The sequence below is a fragment of the Seriola aureovittata genome, chromosome 15, assembly GCF_021018895.1.
Source record: "Seriola aureovittata isolate HTS-2021-v1 ecotype China chromosome 15, ASM2101889v1, whole genome shotgun sequence".
In the NCBI taxonomy this organism is placed as follows: Eukaryota; Metazoa; Chordata; class Actinopteri; order Carangiformes; family Carangidae; genus Seriola; species Seriola aureovittata.
The window spans coordinates 18,767,215-18,789,463 of record NC_079378.1 but is presented as its reverse complement, the minus strand read 5'-3'; the positions used below and the strand labels follow the sequence as shown (position 1 = coordinate 18,789,463).

Below are 22,249 nucleotides of genomic sequence, written 5' to 3'. Positions count from 1 at the left end.
CGATCGAGCAGCCTCCGTCCGATACTCCAACCTTGTCTCCAGCCCCGCGTCCTCGTTCCCCCGATTGTCTTTCTTCACCGCCTCCTCGCACACCTGTCCATAATCAATTTAAAAAGCACAGCGTCTGTCTGCCAATCCAGAGCCGCCAAGGTGTGTGAGGCAGTTCATCACAGCTGTTTCTCATTAGTTCATCAACCTTCTCCATACTCCACTGCTGCTTGTTCATGGCAAAGTGAGTGAAAAGTGGACCTTAGCTGATTATTGGACACAAGATGACATTAGGCCTCATTCTCTGACAGGACTGCAGGTCACTGGATTGCATTTTCCCTGTGATGGAACAATAGCTTCAGTCCCCTCCTATTTTAATTGGATAAATCTGCATTTTTTTCTGCACACTAAATAACCCATTATAACAAAGAGAAAACATGCCCCCCCCCCCTCATTTTTGCAAATTTATTAATCAAAAACTGAAATATCACATTGACATAAGTATTCAGACCCTTCATCCTCAAGTCTTCTTGGTTATGATGCAACAAGCTTGGCAGACTTGGATTTGGGGACTTTCGTCTCTCTCACTTCTCTTTTCTTTCATCCTCTCAGGCCCTGTCAGGCTGGATGGGTACTGTAGCCAGTTTCAGGTCTCCAGAGATGCCCTGTGCTCTGGCCCAGGTTCTCATTAAGGATATCTCTGTACTCTGCTCTGTTTTTTCCTCAACTGTGACCAGTCTCCCTCTATCCTTGCTGCTGAAAAACACTCCCACACCCTGATGCCGCCACCACGGTGCTTCACGGAGCAGCACCCAGTTTCCTCCGGACATGATGCTTAGAACTGACGCTAAACACTAAAAATCCTTTAGGTGCTTTTTTTTTTTTTTGCAACTGTCACTCAGGAGACACTTCTGTCTGGCCACTCTGCCATAAAGCCCAGATCAGTGGAGTGCTGCAGTGATGGTTATCCTTCTTCAAGTTCATCCATCTCCACACAGACTCTTTGGAGCTCAGCCAGTGCCCATCAGGTTCTTGGTCACCTCTGTTACCAAGGCCCTTCCTAGTCCAGGTGGCCAGCTCTAGGAAGAGCTCTGGTTGTTCCAAATGTCTTACATTTAAGAATGATGGAGGCCACTGTGCTCTTGGGAACCATCAATACAGCCTTCTAGCTATTTATTTCTGTAGGCAGCTCCTTCCTCCTCATGGTTTGGTTTTTGGCTCTGATGTGCATCGTCAGCTGTGAGACCTTATATAGAGTGAGGTGTGTGTCTTTCCAAATCATGTCCAATCAGCTGAATTTGCCACAGGTGGACTCCAATCAATGTGTAGAAACATTTCAGAGATGATCAAGAGAAATAAGTTATAGCGAAGTGTCTGAATACTTATGTAAATTTGTGTTATTGAGTGAAGATTGATGAGGGAAAAAAAAGAATTTAAACTGTGTGAATGGGACTGAAGACTTTCTGAGTGCAGTGCATGTCTAAAGAACAGCAGTATTTTTGCTCAACAGCACTTCAACAGGACAGATGTGTGCAGGCACAAATGCTGACAACTTAAAAACAAAAAAAAGGATTTTTTATTAACAGTTTAGAAACACAACATTTTTTTGTGTCTTCCTTTCTTGGCTTTGTTTGTATTTTTCCGTTCCACCTTCAAATAATCCAGAGTGCTGCAAACACAGTAGCACAAAACTCACCCACCCTTCTAATCCAGAGTCCATAACCCCTTCCTGTTCTGATGGGGGAAAAAAAATGGAGCCAACATCTCAGCAAGAGTCGGCACCACAGGGCATGTCGAGGTCAAGAACGGTGACAACGCTAACACACCACCTCTTCTGTGATGTTTAGCATATATGTATAGCTATTGGGCAATTCAGTTTTATAACTAGTTCTCAGTCTGCACGGGAGAACCTGAGCAGTCAGTCACAGACACTAATGGCTACATTATGGACCCAAGCATGTGCTTCTTTTTTGAGGTAAGCATGATTCTGTTCAGTCAGGAAGTAAAAGAAAACTCTAAATGCTGGTGGGGAGTATGAACTTCTGGGACTGTGTAATATTGGACGTTCACCAGAAAACAACTTCCATCAAGAGAGCAAACTAAAGAAAATAGAAATGTAAGTGACATCACTGAAGGACACATCTTCAGTAGTTGTGTTATCAACCAAGTAGATCCAGCTTCAGCATTTCTGGTCATGTATATTATCCTATCCTTCTTGTGGCTGACTTGTTTTTAGTAGAATTTAATCTGATTTGACACAATGATTTTGAGTTATCCAGTCACTAATTATAGTACAACTTCCATTAGTGTATCATGCTGCCCCAGCAATAACTGTGAGGACAGATTTATAGTCAGGAGTCACCAGATTAAAGATTCTTACCAACTGACTCTAGTCACAATACAGTTTTAAATAAACTGTACATGAGATTTGCTTCCACTTTTTCAACAAATTTCCCTACAATGTATATGGCATATTAAACATTAGAGGTTGAAAAAAAAAAAAAAAAAAAATCTATCAATCTATCATCTATCAATGGAGATTCCTCCTGAAGTTTCCAGTGCACTTACTCAGTTCCCATGAAATGTGAGTAAAAGGGAGGGCAGGTGTTGCGACAAATACTAACTTCACAACTACACACCATGGTTGAGGATACAGGGCAGAGGACAAAGCAGGAAATGAAAAAATTATGAATGACAAGTTGAATGATGAGTAGAACAGCACTCACCCTTGTCAAATGTCTATAGTTATTTCAATATGGCCATGCACAGCTTACACCTCCTTCTGTATCGGCGTCAATCAGATCATTTGTTGGATCGAGAGGGTTATTTTGGTTCTTTCTCCATTAAAAGACAGAAGAGATGAACGGCACAGGAGACAGAGGGGGAGCAAGGTGAGTGGTCTCCTATCCTTTTCCATTTAGCTTCCAGCAGTTCAACAAACGGGGCACCATAAACAAAATAAAACAAAAAGAAAGAGAAAAGAAAACCCAAATGGAAAAAAAAAAAAAAACAGAGCGAGAATGAACTTGAACATTTATACACTGTCAATAAATAGAGTGATTTTTTTTCCCCCAGTTCCAGCTGTTATAATTCATCCTCTATTCGGTTTTCAGGTTGGGCCTTCTCCACAGGTCCTGCAAATGAGGACAGAGACGGAAAAAAATGAAGTGAATGTATGTGACATAACATCACATCTGTTCATTAGGACAGAAAAGCATATACTTTCTAGTTCTCCGACTACAAGCGGCGAGTAACTCGAGCACACGTTTACCGACGCTTGAAAAAGCCTTAGCTGAGAGTAAGAGGGAAAGACGCAGACCTGGTTTGTCGTCTCATCATGTTCAAATACTCCTATGATGTCACAGCAAGTAGCAGACTGCTGCCTTCTTAACCCAGTGAAACCAAATGATCTAGTAACTTGCAAGAATGTAAAAGAAATGCTCCTTTGGATGAGACGAGACTGTAATGCAACCTTTTAATAAATGACATTACATTATTATGCAGGATTCATTACTTTTTAACAGGTATCACCACAGAAACACACCATCACATTCTGGCCAGTTTCATGATAGTTTAGTTTTTGTTAAAATGTTATTATTTGGACCTGATCAAATTTCACTTTCTACAATGATTACAAACTAACTTTACAAACTAACTAAAATCCATGTACACATCTCCAAAGTTGCTGTACAAATCAACATAGTTTGTGCATGACCAAAAACACATTGTGACGTCCACAGGCTTGCTCAGAACACGATCAGCGAGAGGTGTAAGGCTTTTAAAGCTTATTGCAGCAGCAGCTGGAGTTAATTACAAATCATGTGACCAAAATAGAGATATTTGTGTTGGCACACTCTACACAATGAATGAAGAACTACTACAAAGTAGGATTTATGGTTATCGAAGTAACTTCTGGTTTAACCCTGGGTTTTCACTCCTACAACAGTGGTTCACTTGTTACCGGGATAAATCACCGTGGTAACTTACACTGAACTCTTAACATGCTCTGGCACAGGTTAACTTCAGGGGATCAGATCAAAACCTGTCAACAGCCAAACTACTGACAAATAAGATAGCTGGAAAAACTGAGTCATCATTCCTACAGGATCCCGAAGGGAACAAAAGACTGACTGACAAGACTACAATTAAGTGATAAATAATAACGAGCAGTAGACATTTTTATAAATCAGGGGAAACATTTTGCTGTTCCACACCTTGCATGTGTCCACTCTGGTTGTAAAACAGAGCTTGCATGGAGGGTTTGTCACACTAAATAAATATATCATAACTATTACAGTTCCATTTTAATTGAACAAAGATTCTTTAACCTGACAGGATTTCTGACAGTGATGATGCTTTTATTCTTCTTCCATCACTGCAGCACAGAAAAACATGAGACAATAACTGCAGGAAGTATCAGCGTTTCTTCTCATATCATATGACGTACATTATATGTGGTTCTGATGATGTTGCTTGTAATTAACAACTCTGTTAACTCAGCCAGTTGATAACCAGCTCTGTAGTACAGGCTATCCAGGATGGTCAATGTTAGGTTCAGTTAGCCCAGATAAGTAAAAGTTATCCTGGGTATGTTGAACTTGCTTTGTAGTACAGGCCTCAGGACTTGGACTTCTATTATTACTCTGCAGTGATACAATGGTCCATTTGTGTTGACAGTGTGTGTGTGTGTGTGTGTGTGTGTGTGTGTGTGTGTGTGTGTGTGTGTGTGTCAGTGGGGAGTTCATTCAGCTCAGTGGTGATTTCTGAGCCTGTAGTTTAGTGTTGCACTAGACCACATTTAATGTGTTCCAATTATTTTACCGTCCCCTAAAGTTCTCCGGCATTATCGGCAACAGGTGTGGTAGACCGACCTGTGGTTGTCGTTTCTTCTGTGGGCTGCGATTGGCTGTCTGAGTTTATGTGACCAGTGCTCTCCTCGGTGGGCGGGGCATCGCCCGGCTGCACCTCCTCTGGGCTTTCTGTGTTTGAATGAAAAAGGTGCTTGTTATTTTCCTATTACAGCTCCAATTCTTTTCTCATGTTCACAGTGGAAGAATAATTGCCATGCGTGTGTCATGTTTTATCGACTCACCACTCTTTGTGTCTGTGCTCTCCTCTGTGGGAAGGATAACTTTCTCCTCAGCAGTGCTGTTGGCCTTGCTGCTTTTATCTGAGCTGGTGCTGTTCTTGGCTTTGGCTTTAGCCTTTGGCTTGGCAAACTTGGCCTTGTTCAGCAAGTAGTTGACCTCGCGATCCAGCAGAGCCAGCTTGGACTCGATGTCTTTGGACAGTAGGATTGGCCGTTCTTTTGGAGAGCGTTTCTCCTGCTCTGCCAATGTCTCATTCTTCCACATCTGGAGCAGACAGAGATTCGAAAACACGAGGATCAGTTTACTAGACACAAGCAGAGCTAACCAGCCTGTAAAAACAGTCTCATGATGTCATCAGGGTTATCTCAGCTTCTAAGATCTGGGTACATGAGGTTTGAGAGAAGTGTGTATTTACCAGGCAAAGAGGGTCTAAAGAAAGATGCCATCGAGTTGCGTTACGGAAAATCTGGGATCCAGCATTTTCAGAATTTAACCCATACTAAAAGACCAAAAGTCAGGATCTCTCACCCTGTGCTGATTTAATTTCTATTTTTCAATCTGTTACTGAGTTGTAAGACTAAGAACATCGTAACTTTCAGGAAACCAAATGAACTCGGTGACACTTGTCCAGTAGCGCTCAGTAGTGTGAAGACAGTGTGACAGCATTAATGCTAACACGACCTACCGTTGTTTCATTGATGACTTTTTCCAACATATTCAGCTCAACCTCAGTGAAGATCTGGTCATCTTCTGGAATCAGTTTGGCACTCCTGTAAAAGAAAAAAAAACTATTACTACAATACTATTATGCTACATCGTGTTAGGCTGCTTAAAGTTTTAAATTGTTTTTGTGAGAAAGACTTGAATCCATGCAGCATTTCTTGGTCATTTATGTAGAGACCTCTGTCCACAGTGAAATGTGTTCAATACTTGAACGGCTACAGCATCAGCTTTATCGACATTTGAAATGAGAGAGAAAGCTGGACAAATAACTTTATTACCACACAGTCAACTGTGAGTGGGCAGCTACACACACACACACAAACACACACGGCCAGTTACTCTGTAAAAATCAACATAAATCCAAGCTCATGACAGCAGCTCTGCTCTGTGTTAGTCTATTCTGACATTTTAAATGATGGATCTCAGAAAAAGTTAGAGGTGACAGAAAGCCCTCCTGAACTGAACTAACACACAGCCCCAGTTTTAAAGCTCAGTGTCTTAGTTTGGCATATCCACAAATTGAACCTGCTTAATGTGGACATACACACCAAGTCCTCACATCTCCAGCTTCTTCACACTCACCTTAGAAAGAAGCTGGAGGTGTTGAGCATGCTCTCCAGAGCGGCCAGGCGGTCCGGCCACTTGCGTCTCTCCTCCACCCTGAAAAACATGTCCTTGCACAGGCTCTTCAACTGAGACAGCTTCTCTCTCAGCTGCTTGGTGGTGGCTGTGTAACCATCCTCATCCATCCACTCCGATGTCTCTGTCAGCTTAGCAGAGATCTGCTCCTTCTCCTCCTCCGACACCACCAGCTGGTAATCGTCCTGGTACAGCTTGTCCTGGAGAAATCATATTGTGAAGTAAAGTATTGTGTGTTTTTGGGAGGGGGCATTGGTGACATGTTATTTTTTGGTTGCACCTTTACGTTAAATGAGCAGTCCCCAACCTTTTTTTACACCATGGAGTGTTTTCAGGAGGACAAAATTTATCACGGACCAGTTGCCGTAATAATTCGCTATTATTACAAGGCTATATCAATTCGCGACTAGCTTAACCAGTGTGATGTTGTTGTGCAAAAGATACCGTGAGACAGCAGACAAATAGATGAAAATATCTCTTTTCTGTTTGTTGCTTGTTGTTTGATAAAGTTCTTATTGGCCTTTTACCTTTTATGGCACTTACAGTAAAGTTCATTGATAGTTGTCCTCTACTGCAGCAATCTTCAGTTATCTTTACTTCACCTGGTTCTATGTCCAGCGCAGCCTCTCTGTTCGGCTGTTTGCTCTGTGTGTGTGTGTGTGTGTGTGTGTGTGTGTGTGTGTGTGTACTGAGTGCAGCCCCACCTCACTCAGAGAGTAGAGGACAGAGAAGCAGTGCGACCATAAATGATAAATAGAAAATAAACATATGGTGGTCAATAGTGACCGACCACATGACAACTAACCACGGCAGCCCTAAATAGGCAACTGTAGTATTTTACCGGTTAAAAACAAAATTTAATTAATTAGTCCTTCTCTGTGGCCCGGTAGTGAATATGCCGTGGTCCGGTACACGACCCAGTGGTTGGGGACCACTGTGTTAAATGATTTAATATCTAGGAATAATGTTGGCTTTTATGCCCTCTAAGTGTCAACAGCAAATCTAATGTCCTTATTTAAAAACAAGGTCAGATAAAAAAAATTCTAAAAAAAAAAAAAGCTTCTGTTGCTTACCTGTGTCTCAAAGATAAAAGCCTCCAGACTGTTAAGTGTCTTTTCCCTCTCGTGTTTGGCCAGGTCTCTGTCTGTCAAATCCTGCAGCCTGAAAAGATACAAAGCCCAAAGTTTTAGTGATCACAACGGATAATCAAAAAAACAACACAAAAGCTGAAAAGAAATGAAAATTGCTGCTTCACTTTTTTTGAGAGGAAGTGACATCATCTGCGGTGGGATCAGCGATGTCATTGATGACAAGTTCCACTGTGATGTCTTCAGAAATCTTGGTCTTTTTCTGAGGTTTTGCCTTCTTCTCCAAATCCTTATCTGCCTCCACACTTCCAGCTTTCTCTCCATCATTTTCCTCCTTCAACAGCAGGGATATCATTACTTTCAATACCAAATAGACACTTGTCTCATTCATACATAGATTTTCAAATTCACCAAATTCTGTGCAAAATTTTGAATCACAGACAGACGATGTATGTGAGCTCTGCGAGTGTTTCTCAGAGAGATTACGTGTGACAAATCTTACTTTGGCATCAGTCTTGCTGCCTGACTCCTCTGTCTTCTCCTGGTTTTTCTCTTCACTTGCACTTTTCTCTGAATTGTCCTGCTTCTCCTTGGCAGCCTCATCCTTTTGGGCCTCGTCCTTGTCGTCCTTTCCTGACTCTGGAGGCACTTCCTCCTCATCCTGGACATGACAAATCAGGGAACAATGTTGGCTACAGTCTCAGGCCATGTGCGAGCAATGCCACAGACAGTTAGTTGTAAAACTGTTAATAAACAGCCATGGTATGGAGACAAGGCAATGTATCGCGAATGTAAAATCTGGAGTTCATACTGGCTTTACTGTATTTTCTTAAAAACATATTAATTCATTGGGACACTGTGTTGTTCCAGGAATACAGCTGCAATTACCTGGACAGGTTCAGTTACATTTGGGGCAGGTTCTGAGGATCCTCCTCCAAACAAGGTGGAAATTGTGTTACCCAGTTCTGAAAAACAGATGCAACAAGTGTCGGCTCAGTTATGTAATGATAAGTCATTTATACTATAACAGGTTTTAGTGTGGCATGAATCAGCAGGAAGACAACAAGATTAATAAGCCCAGTACTCTCATGTCTCCCACATGAACAAGGAGACTACAAGTGTGTATGGTTTCAGTTTTCAGGTGATTTAATTTAATCGAGGTAATGGCACCGTGTGTAATTACACAGCACTCTTGATGCTGAAATCAGAGGCTGTAGATCTATCAACATATGTGCCCTGCAGCCGTCAGAATTTCACTATAAATCAGCTGTAGACGACTGACACTATAGGAATCACTTAACAGATCAATGCAGAAAGCCATAACAACATTCCTGCTTTAAACACATTATTAATATATACACATTATTTTATACTAATTTAAAAAACAGTTTTCAGTTTAACTATTATTCAATAATTGTTTAGCATTTTCTCCAATGTATTTAGTTTTCTATTGTTGACAGAGTGACTTCGTGTCACAAACAGATGTTTCAGAACCACGTCTAAGATCTAATTTCCAACAAAATACCAAAACCTCGCTTTGCACTGCCTCATTTAAAAAATGGACTATTTGTAAGTTTTCTCTGCCGCTGAGTGCAGCGGGTCGTGGTGATTGTCATTCAACAAGAACTTCAGACCTTTGTCACGTTAACAAGACAGGAGGTTATAATACGTCCTCTGAGCAGCGCTGCGTATTCAGGGCAGATTGGAGACCACAGTGAGTTGCTATTAGAAAACTGGTTAGCGTGCCATCTTCAGTAGAGGAAAAAGACATCATAGAAACAAGAATTAAAATTGGCATTGCTTTCCACCCACTGGACACAGCTCTTGGCGAGGAAAGGAATAAAGTTTGATGCTAAATTTTCAACATTTCCTCTAGACTGGTAAGATTACAGCAGTTGATTGCTAACGTTAGCTATGTAACAATAGCAAAAACTTACTAAAAAATAACTCCCTTAGTGAACTACCCGTTTGCTCTCTCTCCTCCCACCTGTGCACAGTGCGCTCTGGACTGGGAACCCAATATCACACAGATGGACAAAGCAAATTTCAAAGTCAGAAAAACACCACACAGTCGCCTCCACAAAAAAAAAAAATAAAAAAAGCCTGAAGTGCCACTCTTCTCACACTGGGCTAAGCTTATAAATGTGTGTTTGCAAAACCTACTAGTCAATGTTGACTCCTCTTCCATCTCCTCCACGATTGTCTCAAAGACAGACTCCACCTGTGAATGAAAATTAAGAGTATTTGATTGATTGGTACAAATGAAAACATTTTGATTCTGTGATTATTCAAGAATTTAATAAAACAATAAACAGTTTGTTTGAAATGTTTGCCATGGAAGTTGTGCATGTTATTATTTGATTCATAAATCCTCAGATGTTTGGTTTTCACTGTTATTAATCTCCTCTGAGTAAAGCACATTTACTTGGAGTCAGTTTTTTTTGGCTTTGGTTGAATAAGCATCACTGACCTCCATGGCAACCAGGAAAGACCCACTCAAAGTGTCAACCAGTATGTCTTACATAACAGAAAGGAATTTAACCCATTATCCTTATACAATGTCTTTCATTTTACAGCTGAGGCAACTAACATCAAACAGAGGAGATGTGCTGTTGTTTAGCCACTCTGACACTTTCACCGGTTTGACTGCGAGTGTTCAATAAAGAAGCTGCATCAATGGAAAAGTGGAACTGACCCGATCCAGCAGGAGCACTCCACTTTCATCCATGTTGAAATGGGCTTTGATGCCTTTTGACTCTGCGTCTGTGTGTTTCTGAAAGCTGCTGCCCACTCCAGACAGTTTAACTGTGGTCAGGTTCAGAGAGCCAAACACACTACAAAACACGACCAACAGGGAAAGGGAAAACAGGTCTTACATTCAAATATATTTAAATCACGAGGGAATGTGGGTCAAAGCGACAACTGGGAAGGATCACACATTCAACCTTAACAGAAATGTCATAAACACAGTTGAACTGACTACATTTTTGTTCTGAAAAACACTTTCTCAAGAGCTCAAGGAGGAAAAGAAGCAGCCATCCAACCTGAGATCCTCCTGACTCAGGAAGCTGAGGTCGCCGTAGTTGATGTCGAAAGCAAAATCATCACTGTAACGGTTGAATGTGATGACCTTGCGCTGGGGGTAGGGCGCCATCCTCTGGAAGAGGATACGCTTGTTGTGTTTCAAGGTTTTGACCCCCTCCTCCTCCGTCTCTCGGGTAAACTCCACCTGATGGAATATATTACATGTGGTCAGCGTTCATTTTTATATAATTTTGCAACAGCAAACAATGCATTGATTTTAGTACTGCACAAATATCCTTCATAACAGTGTACACATGAGGGATTAATATAGTCCATCTATGAGCAAAGACAAAACTTTCATCTATGATTTTCTAAAGTGATGTCATTTAAATTCATCTCCAGCAGCATGAATCAGCAGCGAACAACCTGCACTGACCTGAATGGGGAAGACAGCTGCATCTCGGACCAGGAAAGGTTTGACCTTGAAGGCCTTGCTGAGGGCAGCAGCCTGGTACACGGCACCCATTGCTGCTGCCTCATCTGCATTGATGTTCTTCCCCAGCTCCTCTCTGCAAGGAAAAACACACAATTACAGCTGCAAGTCTTCTCGATCCAACCACAACTGCAGAACTAAAGCTCAATTTTCTCCAAGTCAGTGACAAAGTAATGTGGAATCAAAGTTGTGGAAGAATGTTATTCTTTATTTGCATCAAAAGTGAAAGTTATTCAAATCAGAGCAGCATCTCTGTATTTACACTTACTTCTCCACAGCTTTGAGTAGCACTTCTTGGACTTTGGGGACACGAGTGGCACCACCTACTAAAATCACCTGCTCTATTTCATCCTGTTGGCAGAAGGATAAGAACTCAGCATCACAGCAGTGTTACAGATGAATACTAATTGACACTTACAAAAATGATTTTGCCCGACAATAGCACTTCATCAGTCTCCACCTTCAAATGGAAAATGACCTCAATTTGCTATCATGAATATGGCTTTGGAAACATTTTTCACTTCAGTGGGTGAAATGTGTTCAGCTGATGATTTGTATTTAAAGACACAGATAATCAAAAAGCCCACTTCTACTAATAATGGCCATTTGTTTTCCAATCCGTCACTTCACAGTTTTGTCATATTTTAACATTTTCTATGTATTTTTTCATGACCATTCTGTTTAATTAATCAAAAGGAAAATAAACAAGTCAGTAACAACAACAAATAAGAATAAAGGCCCAATAGGCACAATCTCAATCCATAGTATTTCAAATGAAGTAACGGGCAGCAGAGTGACGACTCTAACTGCTCCTATTTCCTGACTTATATCTTTAAAACTTCTAAGCGATTCAGGCCCATGATAAAAAAGAAAAAGTTTTGCAGCTATTAAAGATTTTAAATTCCCCCGTCACACAAACAAATGTGCTTCACTTATTGTTCCCATGATGTTTGATTTTCATTGTGCTTAATGCAGTTTGACACTAAACAGCTGTTTTCAGTCTCAAGGTTTCAAGTCTCACACCTGAACGTACCTGTGTGTTTTATGATTTCACAGCTAGTCTGGAAGTCAGTTGTTGCAGACAACTGCTTGTGTCCAACAGTTACTCTTTTGAAATGAACTAATTTTGCATATTCAGAAATTCTGGATTTTTCAATGCGGCAGAATATATAAAATATAATATATATATATAATTTAAAACTTCCACCAGGTGACAATGTTCAAAACTGTTGTAATAAAGGTCATAACTTCAATAAATGGTGGACTGAAAAACAACAGCATATCATTACTATATAGGAACCTATAGTCTAGTAGATATTATGTTCTTTCTTCTTCTTCTAGTCTAATCTATTTCCTATGTCTACAGCGACAAGCAGCCAAATCTGCACACAGGGGTCATTAAAGTTTCATCTTATTCTGTCAAGTGAGACGACCAAGACGACCAGAGAATACCGACCAGCTTCATCTCTGCAGCAGCGAGGGCATCTTGCACCGGGCGAGGAACTCTTTCAAAGAGATCAGCACACAACTCTTCAAACGCTGTCCTGGTCACCTTGGCTTTGAAATCAATGTCATCCATCAAACCTTCCACCTGCAAAAAAAAAAAAAAAAAAAAAAAGTGTTTTCACTGTAATGGTACTGAGAACATATGGTATGATATGATTTCTCATAGAAATTCCAACAAAGTGCAACATTTCTGAGGCTTTGAAACAATGAATTTAAGATTTAAAATCAGTCTTGTCTTCAGCTGAAGGTTCACATCACTGCACCCACCTGGGCCATGAAGTCCACATTTGCACTGAGCACCGTCTTGAGCCTCTGAGCCTCTTTGAGGAGTTTGGCCATGGCTCTGTGGTTCTCCCTAACATCTTTCTTGCTCTTCTTCTGCTCGTTGAACAGTTTGGCCAGGTGGTCCCGGAGTCTGAGGTCCATCTCAAAACCCCCCAACCCTCGGTCAAACCTAGAGCCGGAGCAAGAGAAGCACACCTCAGTTTGCATGGACGCTTAGGAAGTATTTCTGAGGAGTGATACAGGTGGTTTAAAATGTGGTTCTGTCTTCTTCTTTTTTTTTTCTAAATCAGCTGACAATCAAGAGCTGGAAGCATTCACTGGCCTTTCTAATCAAAGACACTAAAGGATAAACACACCCACATGAAGCATCTCTAATCCTTATCTGTGGATATCTGATGTGGATACTTTGAGAGCTTTGATGGCTCAGACAGGATGAAACATTACAGCACTCACCTATCAAGAAAAGCCAAACAAAACCTGGTGCGCTGCAGGGATTACATTACCACACCAGCTCTTACTGCATATTAAGAGGACCCGGTCAGAGAAGATGTGAGACTTTTGTTTATCTTAGCAAATTGTACATACTGAACAATTCATGAAAAAAAGATCAGCAAAGATGTAGCAATGTCTGGCCACGCCCCCCACAGATTAATGTGTGTGTGTGTGTGTGTGTGTGTGTGTGTGTGTGTGTGTGTGTGTGTGTGTGTGGGTGGGGTGGGGTGGGGGGGTAGCTGGATAACTTTTCATTGGAATCACTGATCTGTCCACATAGTGACAAGCAATAAATATCATATTTTCAGATCAGGGGATCACTTCCCTCAGATGATTTTACACTACACCATCACTGGAGCTTTAGACTCACAGAGATGATTAGAAATAAAAAGACTGTCACCTTTTATAGGAAAATAAACCTACATACAAAAATTATACATATTAAGCATTTCTAGCAGATTGACCTTATTGGGAGTTAATTTGATATTTTTAAATCTTATCTTCTTCAGACTAATGGTTCTTTTGCTCTCGGCTTTGGCAGGACAAAAAGACTTTGAAGAGTCTGAGTGCATCATGTTTTGGTTGCGCGATTGCTTTTTTTTTAAACATTGAAAAAAATATTTCATGTTGCACAACTAAACCAAATGAGCATAGTCAAGACACTAAAGCCAAATAAGACTGGTCTACAGTACAGATAAGGCTCTAACTAATATGTTGATGCCAGCGAAAGACGTGGGAGGCTACCTATCTTCTGCTTCTTCTGTCAGCTCACTGACTTCACTCTAGCTGGAAATCGATATGTCGACATGTGCATCTTCCTGTTGTGAGTTTCAGGGAGGATGAGGAGGGAGAAAAAGCAGCATGCTGGAATCTTAATATGATATATGGTCCATGACTCCCAGTTATCGGAAAGAATCTCCCAGAGAATCTCATAATGGGTCAGTCTAACTTTTTTCCGTTGAATATCCTCTAAAACAGATCTTAATGAGGTGCTGTCAGGGGCTTCTGTCAATCACTGAACTGCCTGGCAGCAGGGCAGAGGTATTCCCTCCCAACGTTTTAACCAATCAGAGAGGGCCAAAGTCAGGGGTGGGAGCAAATGGCTGTCAATCAATATGTGAATGCTTCTGGTCTACTGCTTCTCTCACATTGAGGCTTTAAGCTAGTATTATCTGCTGGAGGATGTTACTATGACTGACTCACAGGCTAGCAACCTCCTGATTCCTGCATTAGCTGACACAGTGAAGATGACGAGGATGTAGGTGGAGGCCTGAGTGAAGCATAACAGAGCTTTAAAACAGAATGTTTTTAAATTTGAAAAGTGTGCTCAGTGTCTCCTGAAACCAGAATGAAACCGTTTATGACCAACACAAAGCAGGTGTTTGAGGTAGAAACTAGCGCTGGTTAGAGTTTTCCAATTTGACATGTATCTGTTTGTATCACAGATAAAATCCTGTACAGATACTGACAATAACACTCAGTATAAGGGGATTTCATTTTGATGAACGCTCCAGACACAGTGAATACCTTTAGAAAGCACAAGGTTCAGAAAAGTCAACTCGTGTTTTCAAGTCATGTCAGCAAACCTGCAGCACTCAAACCTGACCTCTGACCCCTGCTGCTCTGACTGTTCCTGGAACTTCTCCTTGTTCTTTCCACTCTTTTATTTATATAAATATAAATACATAATGTATTATATAAATAATACATTATGAAACTGATTATCATATGGATGAAAAATGCTATGAAAGTAAGAACCAATACATTATCAGGGTTTTTCCTACACAGAGAATTGGGAGGCCGTCGCCTCGTCAAATTTCGTGCCGCCTCTGTCTCCCGACAAATTTCTACTACTTGTTTTCTCGGTACTCGGAGGATTTGAATCAATACGGGAGGTAATTTGTCCCGTATTTTCATTCATGTTATGTCCTCAAAGCGCTGTGAATAATGTAATATCAGGTAAAACTAAACCAGTTGCCGCCATTGTTCAGGTGGCAACCCTACAGATGAATATTATCTCTTTTACATCCAAGCACACCCAGCTTCTTGAAAAGTTTCCCTAAATTAACGTTACATCCCATTGTGTATGTTTTTTTTTGCAGAAATGTCTCACATCACACATTATTTTAAAAAGAGAGTTCGCGAGGAGGAGAATCGCGAGGACAGGTGAAACAGTGCAGACATCATTAGTTCTTCTAATATGGGAAAAAAAGTTAATTCATGTTACTGACGAGATACAGTTAATGTGTCAGGACTGAAAGTAGAAGTGTGTACTTCTCAGCCACAAGTGGAAGGATCAGAGAGCAAGAGAGGAGTCAAGGCGAGAGTACCAAGTCTTTAGGAGTGTATTAACGAGTGTATCAAAGCCGACGTTTACATGATTTTAACATCAGTTGTTATTCACCTTCCCAGATGTTCTGAAAAGCATAGAGTGAGTGGCTTTGACCCGCAGTGGCTGGAGAGACAATGAAAATATAATCGCAGCATTAAAAACCCTGCATTATGAGTTATTAAAACTCTATTATTATGAAACATTACTTTATAATGGCATTACATTTCAAAAATAATGAATTTAGTTTTAATAACTGTAAAATATTCCCCAGTCTTAATTTTACAGAAGAGACATTTTTTGATTCTTGTAAATATTGTAATAGATTACTAGTTGAGATTTCTGTGATTTTCTCTCGGCTCTCTCTCTCTCAGCTCTACATGATCTCTTTAATTATGAATCGAGTTTGTTATCCAAGGTGATAGTTTGCTGCAATATTTCTTTTTCACCTTCACCGAGGCCACAAGCTTTAGGATGTAGACCAAGTTGTTGTTAAATGAATAAACCATCTCATTTAATGAATCATTTGTACCAATTATATTGGAGTGGCTTGCTAACTCTGAGAATTTAAGTTGCGCTACAGTGTCTATAAATCGCTTGCGAACTGCAACTTTTGGTTGTTTTTTTTGGGTTTTTTTTTTACTGGCAGGCATGTGTCGAAACATGCACAGAGGTGATCAGACACAGTGATACCAGTCACCAAGACATTAACAATGCCACAGCCTTGTGTGTGGGCTCATTGGCATGCTCAGTGAGATCTAAATTTTCTAGGAGGGCTTTGAAATTGACAGTCATGTATCATATGTACATGCTGGTATTGCAGATTCAGCAGGGTGACGAGGATTGGGTGTCTGTCCTAACATGACAGCTATAGACACAGACATAATTTTGACTGATTACCTCAACTGGTGGCATAAAAGGGGAACAACAATGCCCCCTCCATTCCGTGTTTGTACCTTTTACACAAAACAGTGAGGCAGAATACAGGCGCAACATTTCCACATGCTGTATAAAAAAGGTCTACAGTTCAAGGAGCAGCTTTGCAACCAAAATGCTGCCAAGATAATTCTGGACTAACCAGCTAGGTAGCCGATTCAGCAGCTGCACAATGATTATTAATGATTATTTACAGCAGCCTCTAGTTGGTTGATTTGGATTTAGCTCTGCATTTGTGTTGTAGTCAACCGTGGTTCACACATTTTGATGTCAGTTGTCTAGCCTGCTAAGAGGATGGAGACATGAGCTGTCCAAGGAATGAGCCAGCAGCAACAACTCCACTGTCATGAATTTACGAAATAAGTATAAACTTTGGAAAAAAAGGGCATTTTTAATTAAAATGTCTATACGAAAAATTAAAAAAAAAAAAAAATTAACTCCTACAAATTTTAAAAAGTTTACTAAATTATTTACCAGTTTGCTAGTTCATGTATATATTTTACACTATTTACTGATATGACTATTTATTTCATCATATAATTTTTGTATGTATTTATTAACAGAATAGTCTTTGAAATACGTCTAAAACTGCCGCATTGTTTATCTTCACATCAGTTTTTATATATTTCAAAACCTTGGAGACAACAGGCCCGACAGTGAGAGGCTGCCAATGTGTACCATCACACAGAACAAATACTTTGCTGAAACATTCTCACTTCAAGGATCAGTGGACTCACCCAACACCTCGGATCTGTAACTGGGGCTGGGTGCCAGACTCCTTGGTTTTGACTGTTTGATAAGTGACGATGGTCGCGGTGGTGCTGCCTGAGCCCATATCATAAAACATCACATTCTGAAAGGGAACAAGATCAGATGTTTAGCAGTTCTGTAGTTAAGTTTGTTGTCTTACAGTTACAGACAGCTCTAAACATGAAGCTGTTTTTCACAGTGAGAACAACGTTGAATAACAGCCTCTTATCGGTTACTCCAGTAAATGACTATAAAGTATAATTAAGGGTAAAGCTGGCATTAATCTACATTTTTGTTATTGTCAACAAATCCCTTGAAAAGACCAAAACCAACAATTTGTTAATCTGTCTCTCAACACTTTGTGACTTTGTTTGAGCTCCAAGCCCATTAGTTCCAACTCAAGATGTAAATCTTTAAAAAATAAATAAATAAATAAAAAATTTTAAAAAGCCTCACACATATTTTGTTTAATTAAAAAAAAAGGCTCAGTTATTTGCTACAAAAGCTGGTCACTGTTTTTAAATTAAACTTTACTCAAAGAGAAGGAAATGGCGCATTTATTCAGGGACTATTTTCAGCGGTGGATTAACACATATTTGGTGCTCTGTTGAGTATTTTGGGCAGCATGATGGTGTGTTTGGGACTGAGTCAAAATTAACAACAGTATGTTGGTGATGAAGGAACATGTCACCCAGAGCAACAGTGTGGCTCAATTATGTGATTTTAACTGTTTCTGGAAACAATGGTGTTCTGAGGCTCAGAGGAAGAAGATGCTACACCAGACTTTGAATACAAACATAATACTTATGAGTAGGATACATTCATTGTTAGTTTGGGTCTGCACGTGGGATTTGTTGACTACAAAATAGACTAGTCCATTGTTGACAATAGAATATAACCAAACAGATTCTTAAGTATTTAGGAGTAATGCCAAGTGCACCTTAGCTGTGTTATCAATATCTTTCCTCCTGAAGACCCCGTAGTTCAAGGCCACAGCTGTGTTGTCATTGATGAGCTGAAGAACCTTTAGACCTGCCATCTGTGCAGCCTGCAGGACTGCCCTGCGCTCTGCCTGGTTGAAAAAGGCTGGGATGGTGATCACTGCATCTTTGATTGGTTGTTCTGGGAATTGGAGAGATTAGGATGAAAAAAAGAAATGAATATGCTTGACATTTTTAAAAAAAATGGTCACTCAATGATACATCTTTGTCCTTGAGCCAACTGACCTGCAAAGTCCTGAGCCAGCACACGAGAATAATTGAGCATCATCCCAAGGAGCTCCTCAGGTGTGTACTGCATTTCTCTGGAAGAAAAAGAGCAGAGAGCCAGGTTAGATGCCTCTGTCTAGACCAGTGCTGTGTTTTTGTCTAACTTGTCAGTCTTTGCCCGATAGCATATTAATGTATATAGCATGTAGCACCTAAATAATGAACAAATCGACCCTGTGACTTGCGATGTCAGGGGAATCATGTTTAAGACTGAATATGACAAATGAATGGATAAAAGATTTCATGTATGTATTTATTGTATGATGAGAAACTAAAATGTGAAGTAGGGGACAAATAAAAAAGACTCACTCTGAGTTTTTAAAGTAAACCGTGCCTCTCACTGGGTCCTCCTGCAGCTGGTGCTCAGGAAAACGTTTCTGGTAGAGAGCCACTTGGGGGTTATTCAGCTTTTTGCCCAGGATGCTTTGGAGATGTCTATAAACAGTTCTGGGGTTCTTCACAGACTGAAATGTAAACAATATGACCATTAATAACATACAAGGAAAAGATCTGTATTACTTTGAGGTGATTTGACCGTTTAAAGTATACATTGACTGAGAAAATGATATTCATCACATTAAGCGCAATTTAGTATTAAAATAATATTTAAATAGAAGTCATACCACTCCTAGTGCATTGTCTCCAAAAAGTCTTTCATTTTCTTTAAGACATACAACTGTGGGTGTTTTCCTCCTCGATTCCCTGAAGAAAAAGACAACAGACATCGTATTCAAATCTGAAATGTAATTTCACACTGTATTAATTAATATTATATTACATATTAATATATTAATATTAATTTGGCCATTTCCCTCAGTTATACTTCCTCCAATATCCAAACCAGGTGTGTACACTCACTGCACCATGAAGAAGACAAACACTCAGTTACACTCACTTGTTGAGAACAATCTCCATTGGCACACCAGGTTTCACTATCGCCATTTTCATCCACTCACTGCCCAGGTCGACCGACATGACAGCTACAGTCACTGTGAACACAAAGACATGAAGCTGGTGAGGCAGAGGATCCTGATACACAACTGATCTATAGTAACTGTATGTGTTCACCAGCATTGCACTGCTCACCACTATAATCAGTGCTTCATGTAAGTTATGCGTCTCCTTAAGTAGGTGGATCACATTACCTGTGTGATGAGGCAACATTGCCAGAACCAAGCAGAAAAGAGCAGCCAGCAGCAGCTTCCTCCTCCCCATGGTGAGCTAGAAAGATGAACACGTGAAACATTATGTTTAAATAATATAATCAACTGAATGAATGTTCACAGAATGTCCTTACTTAAAAAAAAAAACTAAAAAAAAACTAAAAAAAATCTTAAATTTGATATTTCATTTGCAGGTCCTTCATCAAACACCATTTTAACACCAAACATTTTTTTTTTTTAAGTCTATCCTTTAACCTTGGATATACACCTGCGCAGCAGCTTTGTATCCAGTGGTCTTTCTCACTCACTGCGTGGCAGGTGCAACTTGAGGAACAAGATGACCTCCCACCTGAAAAGTCAAACCTGTTCTATTTGTTTCTAAACCCGAGCTTGATCTCTTCAGAGCGTTCACCACAACTAGAAACGGGGACAGTTGCATCATACTCAGTATTCTGATAAATGTCCAGTCACTCTTAATGTTTCCTCGTGGCTCTTTGGTGCTAATGAGGCTGTGATTAATTCACGAGTGCCATTGCCAGGTATTATTATGGCCTTTGCCCAGGGACATGCCAAGCATCTAATGCACCTGGTCCCACCCACATAGGTGTGCACAGATCCAAACACGTGGCATTAATGCCACTGTCAAGCTTAGATGTTGCTAAAGCTTTGACATTTACAAGGGAACAAACTCTGCACTCAAGGGAGGTATAGGCTATGTTTTTTGTTTGTTTGATTGTTTTTAAACATAGTGTAAATGTAAACAGGAACCGGAGCTTAACATTCAGACAGAGTACATCAGAAATCACAACACTGTTTGTGTTTCACGTTAAAAGGAGAGAACAGCAGACAATCTACATAGAAACTTCCAGCCCCCGGTGAGGCAATGACGCATGAATGCAAAATGGATGCACAGCTCAAACCCTCCTGATTTTAAAAAAGCATGAGACCTTTAGCTTCTGGAAATCACTTATATGAACTGGTCAAATGATAAGTTGCTGTATGTATGTTATCAAATAGCCAAGTTAGATACAACAGTTATAGTTTAGCGTGACACAGTTTACCAGTAACCCTTCAATTCATAGACAACTGGACAATGTGTGCCATCTGTGGACTTTTCCAATTAACAAGCTAGCACTGTTACACTGGAGGAAACAGCACTGAAATAAGTTGACACCTCCTGTTAGCTAGCTCACTGTCAGACAACCATCAATAGGAAAGCATGACAGACACAATGCTATAGCATGAACTTACCTTTCCGCTGGCAATCAAAGTGTGAAGGGGCTACTAACAGTGTCAGCGGCTTCTCAGAGCAGTTTCCTGGATTTGACTTGATTCAGAGCCTCTTTGTTGTCACGCTTGGTAGTTTTTTTTGGTTCCCCTTATCACCGGCTTGCTTTCAGCGGTCGGGCCCGGAACGCGGCGTCACCTCATTGGATCCACTCAAGCCGCTGCTGGAAACAAAACTGCCATCAAGCTAGCTACAACCGGATATACTGTATCCGGTTAGCGCTTAAGAACAAAACAACCCGGTAGACTAACACACTGACTTCAACAGTTATTTTTGACCGGATAGCAAATTGAAAATAGAGATCAGACGAGAATAGGGATCGGAGTAACAATATAATGCGTTTATATATCACAGATTGCTGTAAATTACAGTCTCAAATTAAAGTTTTATAACTTTATTGCATCCCAAAATGTTCACAAACACTATTAAGGGAAAGTTATGGCACTATCTTGCACACACAAGTACACGCCTGCTGTCTTGGATGAAAAATGTAGTCATCTCAAATTATTTTGAAAGGAAGACCCCCCTGCTTCCGGTAATTAACTATGGCTGTCTTTACGACCGGTGCAACAGCAAGCGATAACCCTCCAACCCAGAACCCGCCCACTTCGCTCCACGCACTGCTCCGTGATTGGTCCACGTGGGTGAGTGGCGTCGAAAAACGATTTCTGGCTACATCCAATTGGTCCACGTCCAGATAGTAGGCGGTAACTATAATGACGGCATTTCCAGGTAAAGTCTGAGCAAACCACATGCCTGCTTAAAATGAATTAACTTAGTTAATTGTTCATTTGCTCACTTTATTATGAGTGAGCTGCAACTTTTATAATATATGCATGTTGATTACTGTTCAGCTGAAAGTATTTTTAATTTTGTGAATCTGTCTTTATATAGCATGTAATCTGACCTGCACACATGTATAATGAACTCAACATCTGACCAGTATGTGGGAAAAAAAGGTAAAAACTGTATTCAACAGAATACGGTCAGCAGTGGTTAGTATCTACTGTCAGTGGTCTGAGGAACGCTGTAGCATTAATGCGTGTCTGGGTTTAACTCGACATAGGTCGCAAAAGATTGTAATGATGATTGTGGGTGGAAAGTGTCACAACACACAGTGCATCACCCTGCTGTGCATGAGGCTGCACAACCGCAGATCAACCAGGGTACCTACGCTATTTAGTGAT

At 40.4% G+C, this 22,249-nt stretch overlaps 1 protein-coding gene across 1 annotated transcript; it reads right to left on the bottom strand.

The window, feature by feature from the left end:
• Positions 1–1,546: 1,546 nt before the first annotated feature.
• hyou1 (hypoxia up-regulated 1) lies at positions 1,547–21,219 on the bottom strand. The gene is made up of 24 exons (XM_056397318.1): positions 21,026–21,219; positions 19,757–19,832; positions 19,507–19,600; positions 19,235–19,313; positions 18,921–19,075; positions 18,570–18,646; positions 18,284–18,465; positions 17,331–17,446; positions 12,819–13,005; positions 12,502–12,636; positions 11,314–11,396; positions 10,989–11,121; positions 10,573–10,757; positions 10,224–10,362; positions 9,692–9,749; positions 8,417–8,493; positions 8,031–8,189; positions 7,696–7,862; positions 7,514–7,601; positions 6,384–6,640; positions 5,764–5,848; positions 5,081–5,342; positions 4,860–4,967; positions 1,547–3,122 (listed from the first exon to the last, which is right to left on the bottom strand). Exons 2-24 carry the CDS (start codon positions 19,824–19,826, stop codon positions 3,073–3,075), a joined length of 2,946 nt encoding a protein of 981 aa, XP_056253293.1. The 5' UTR covers positions 19,827–19,832; positions 21,026–21,219; the 3' UTR covers positions 1,547–3,072.
• Positions 21,220–22,249: the final 1,030 nt, after the last annotated feature.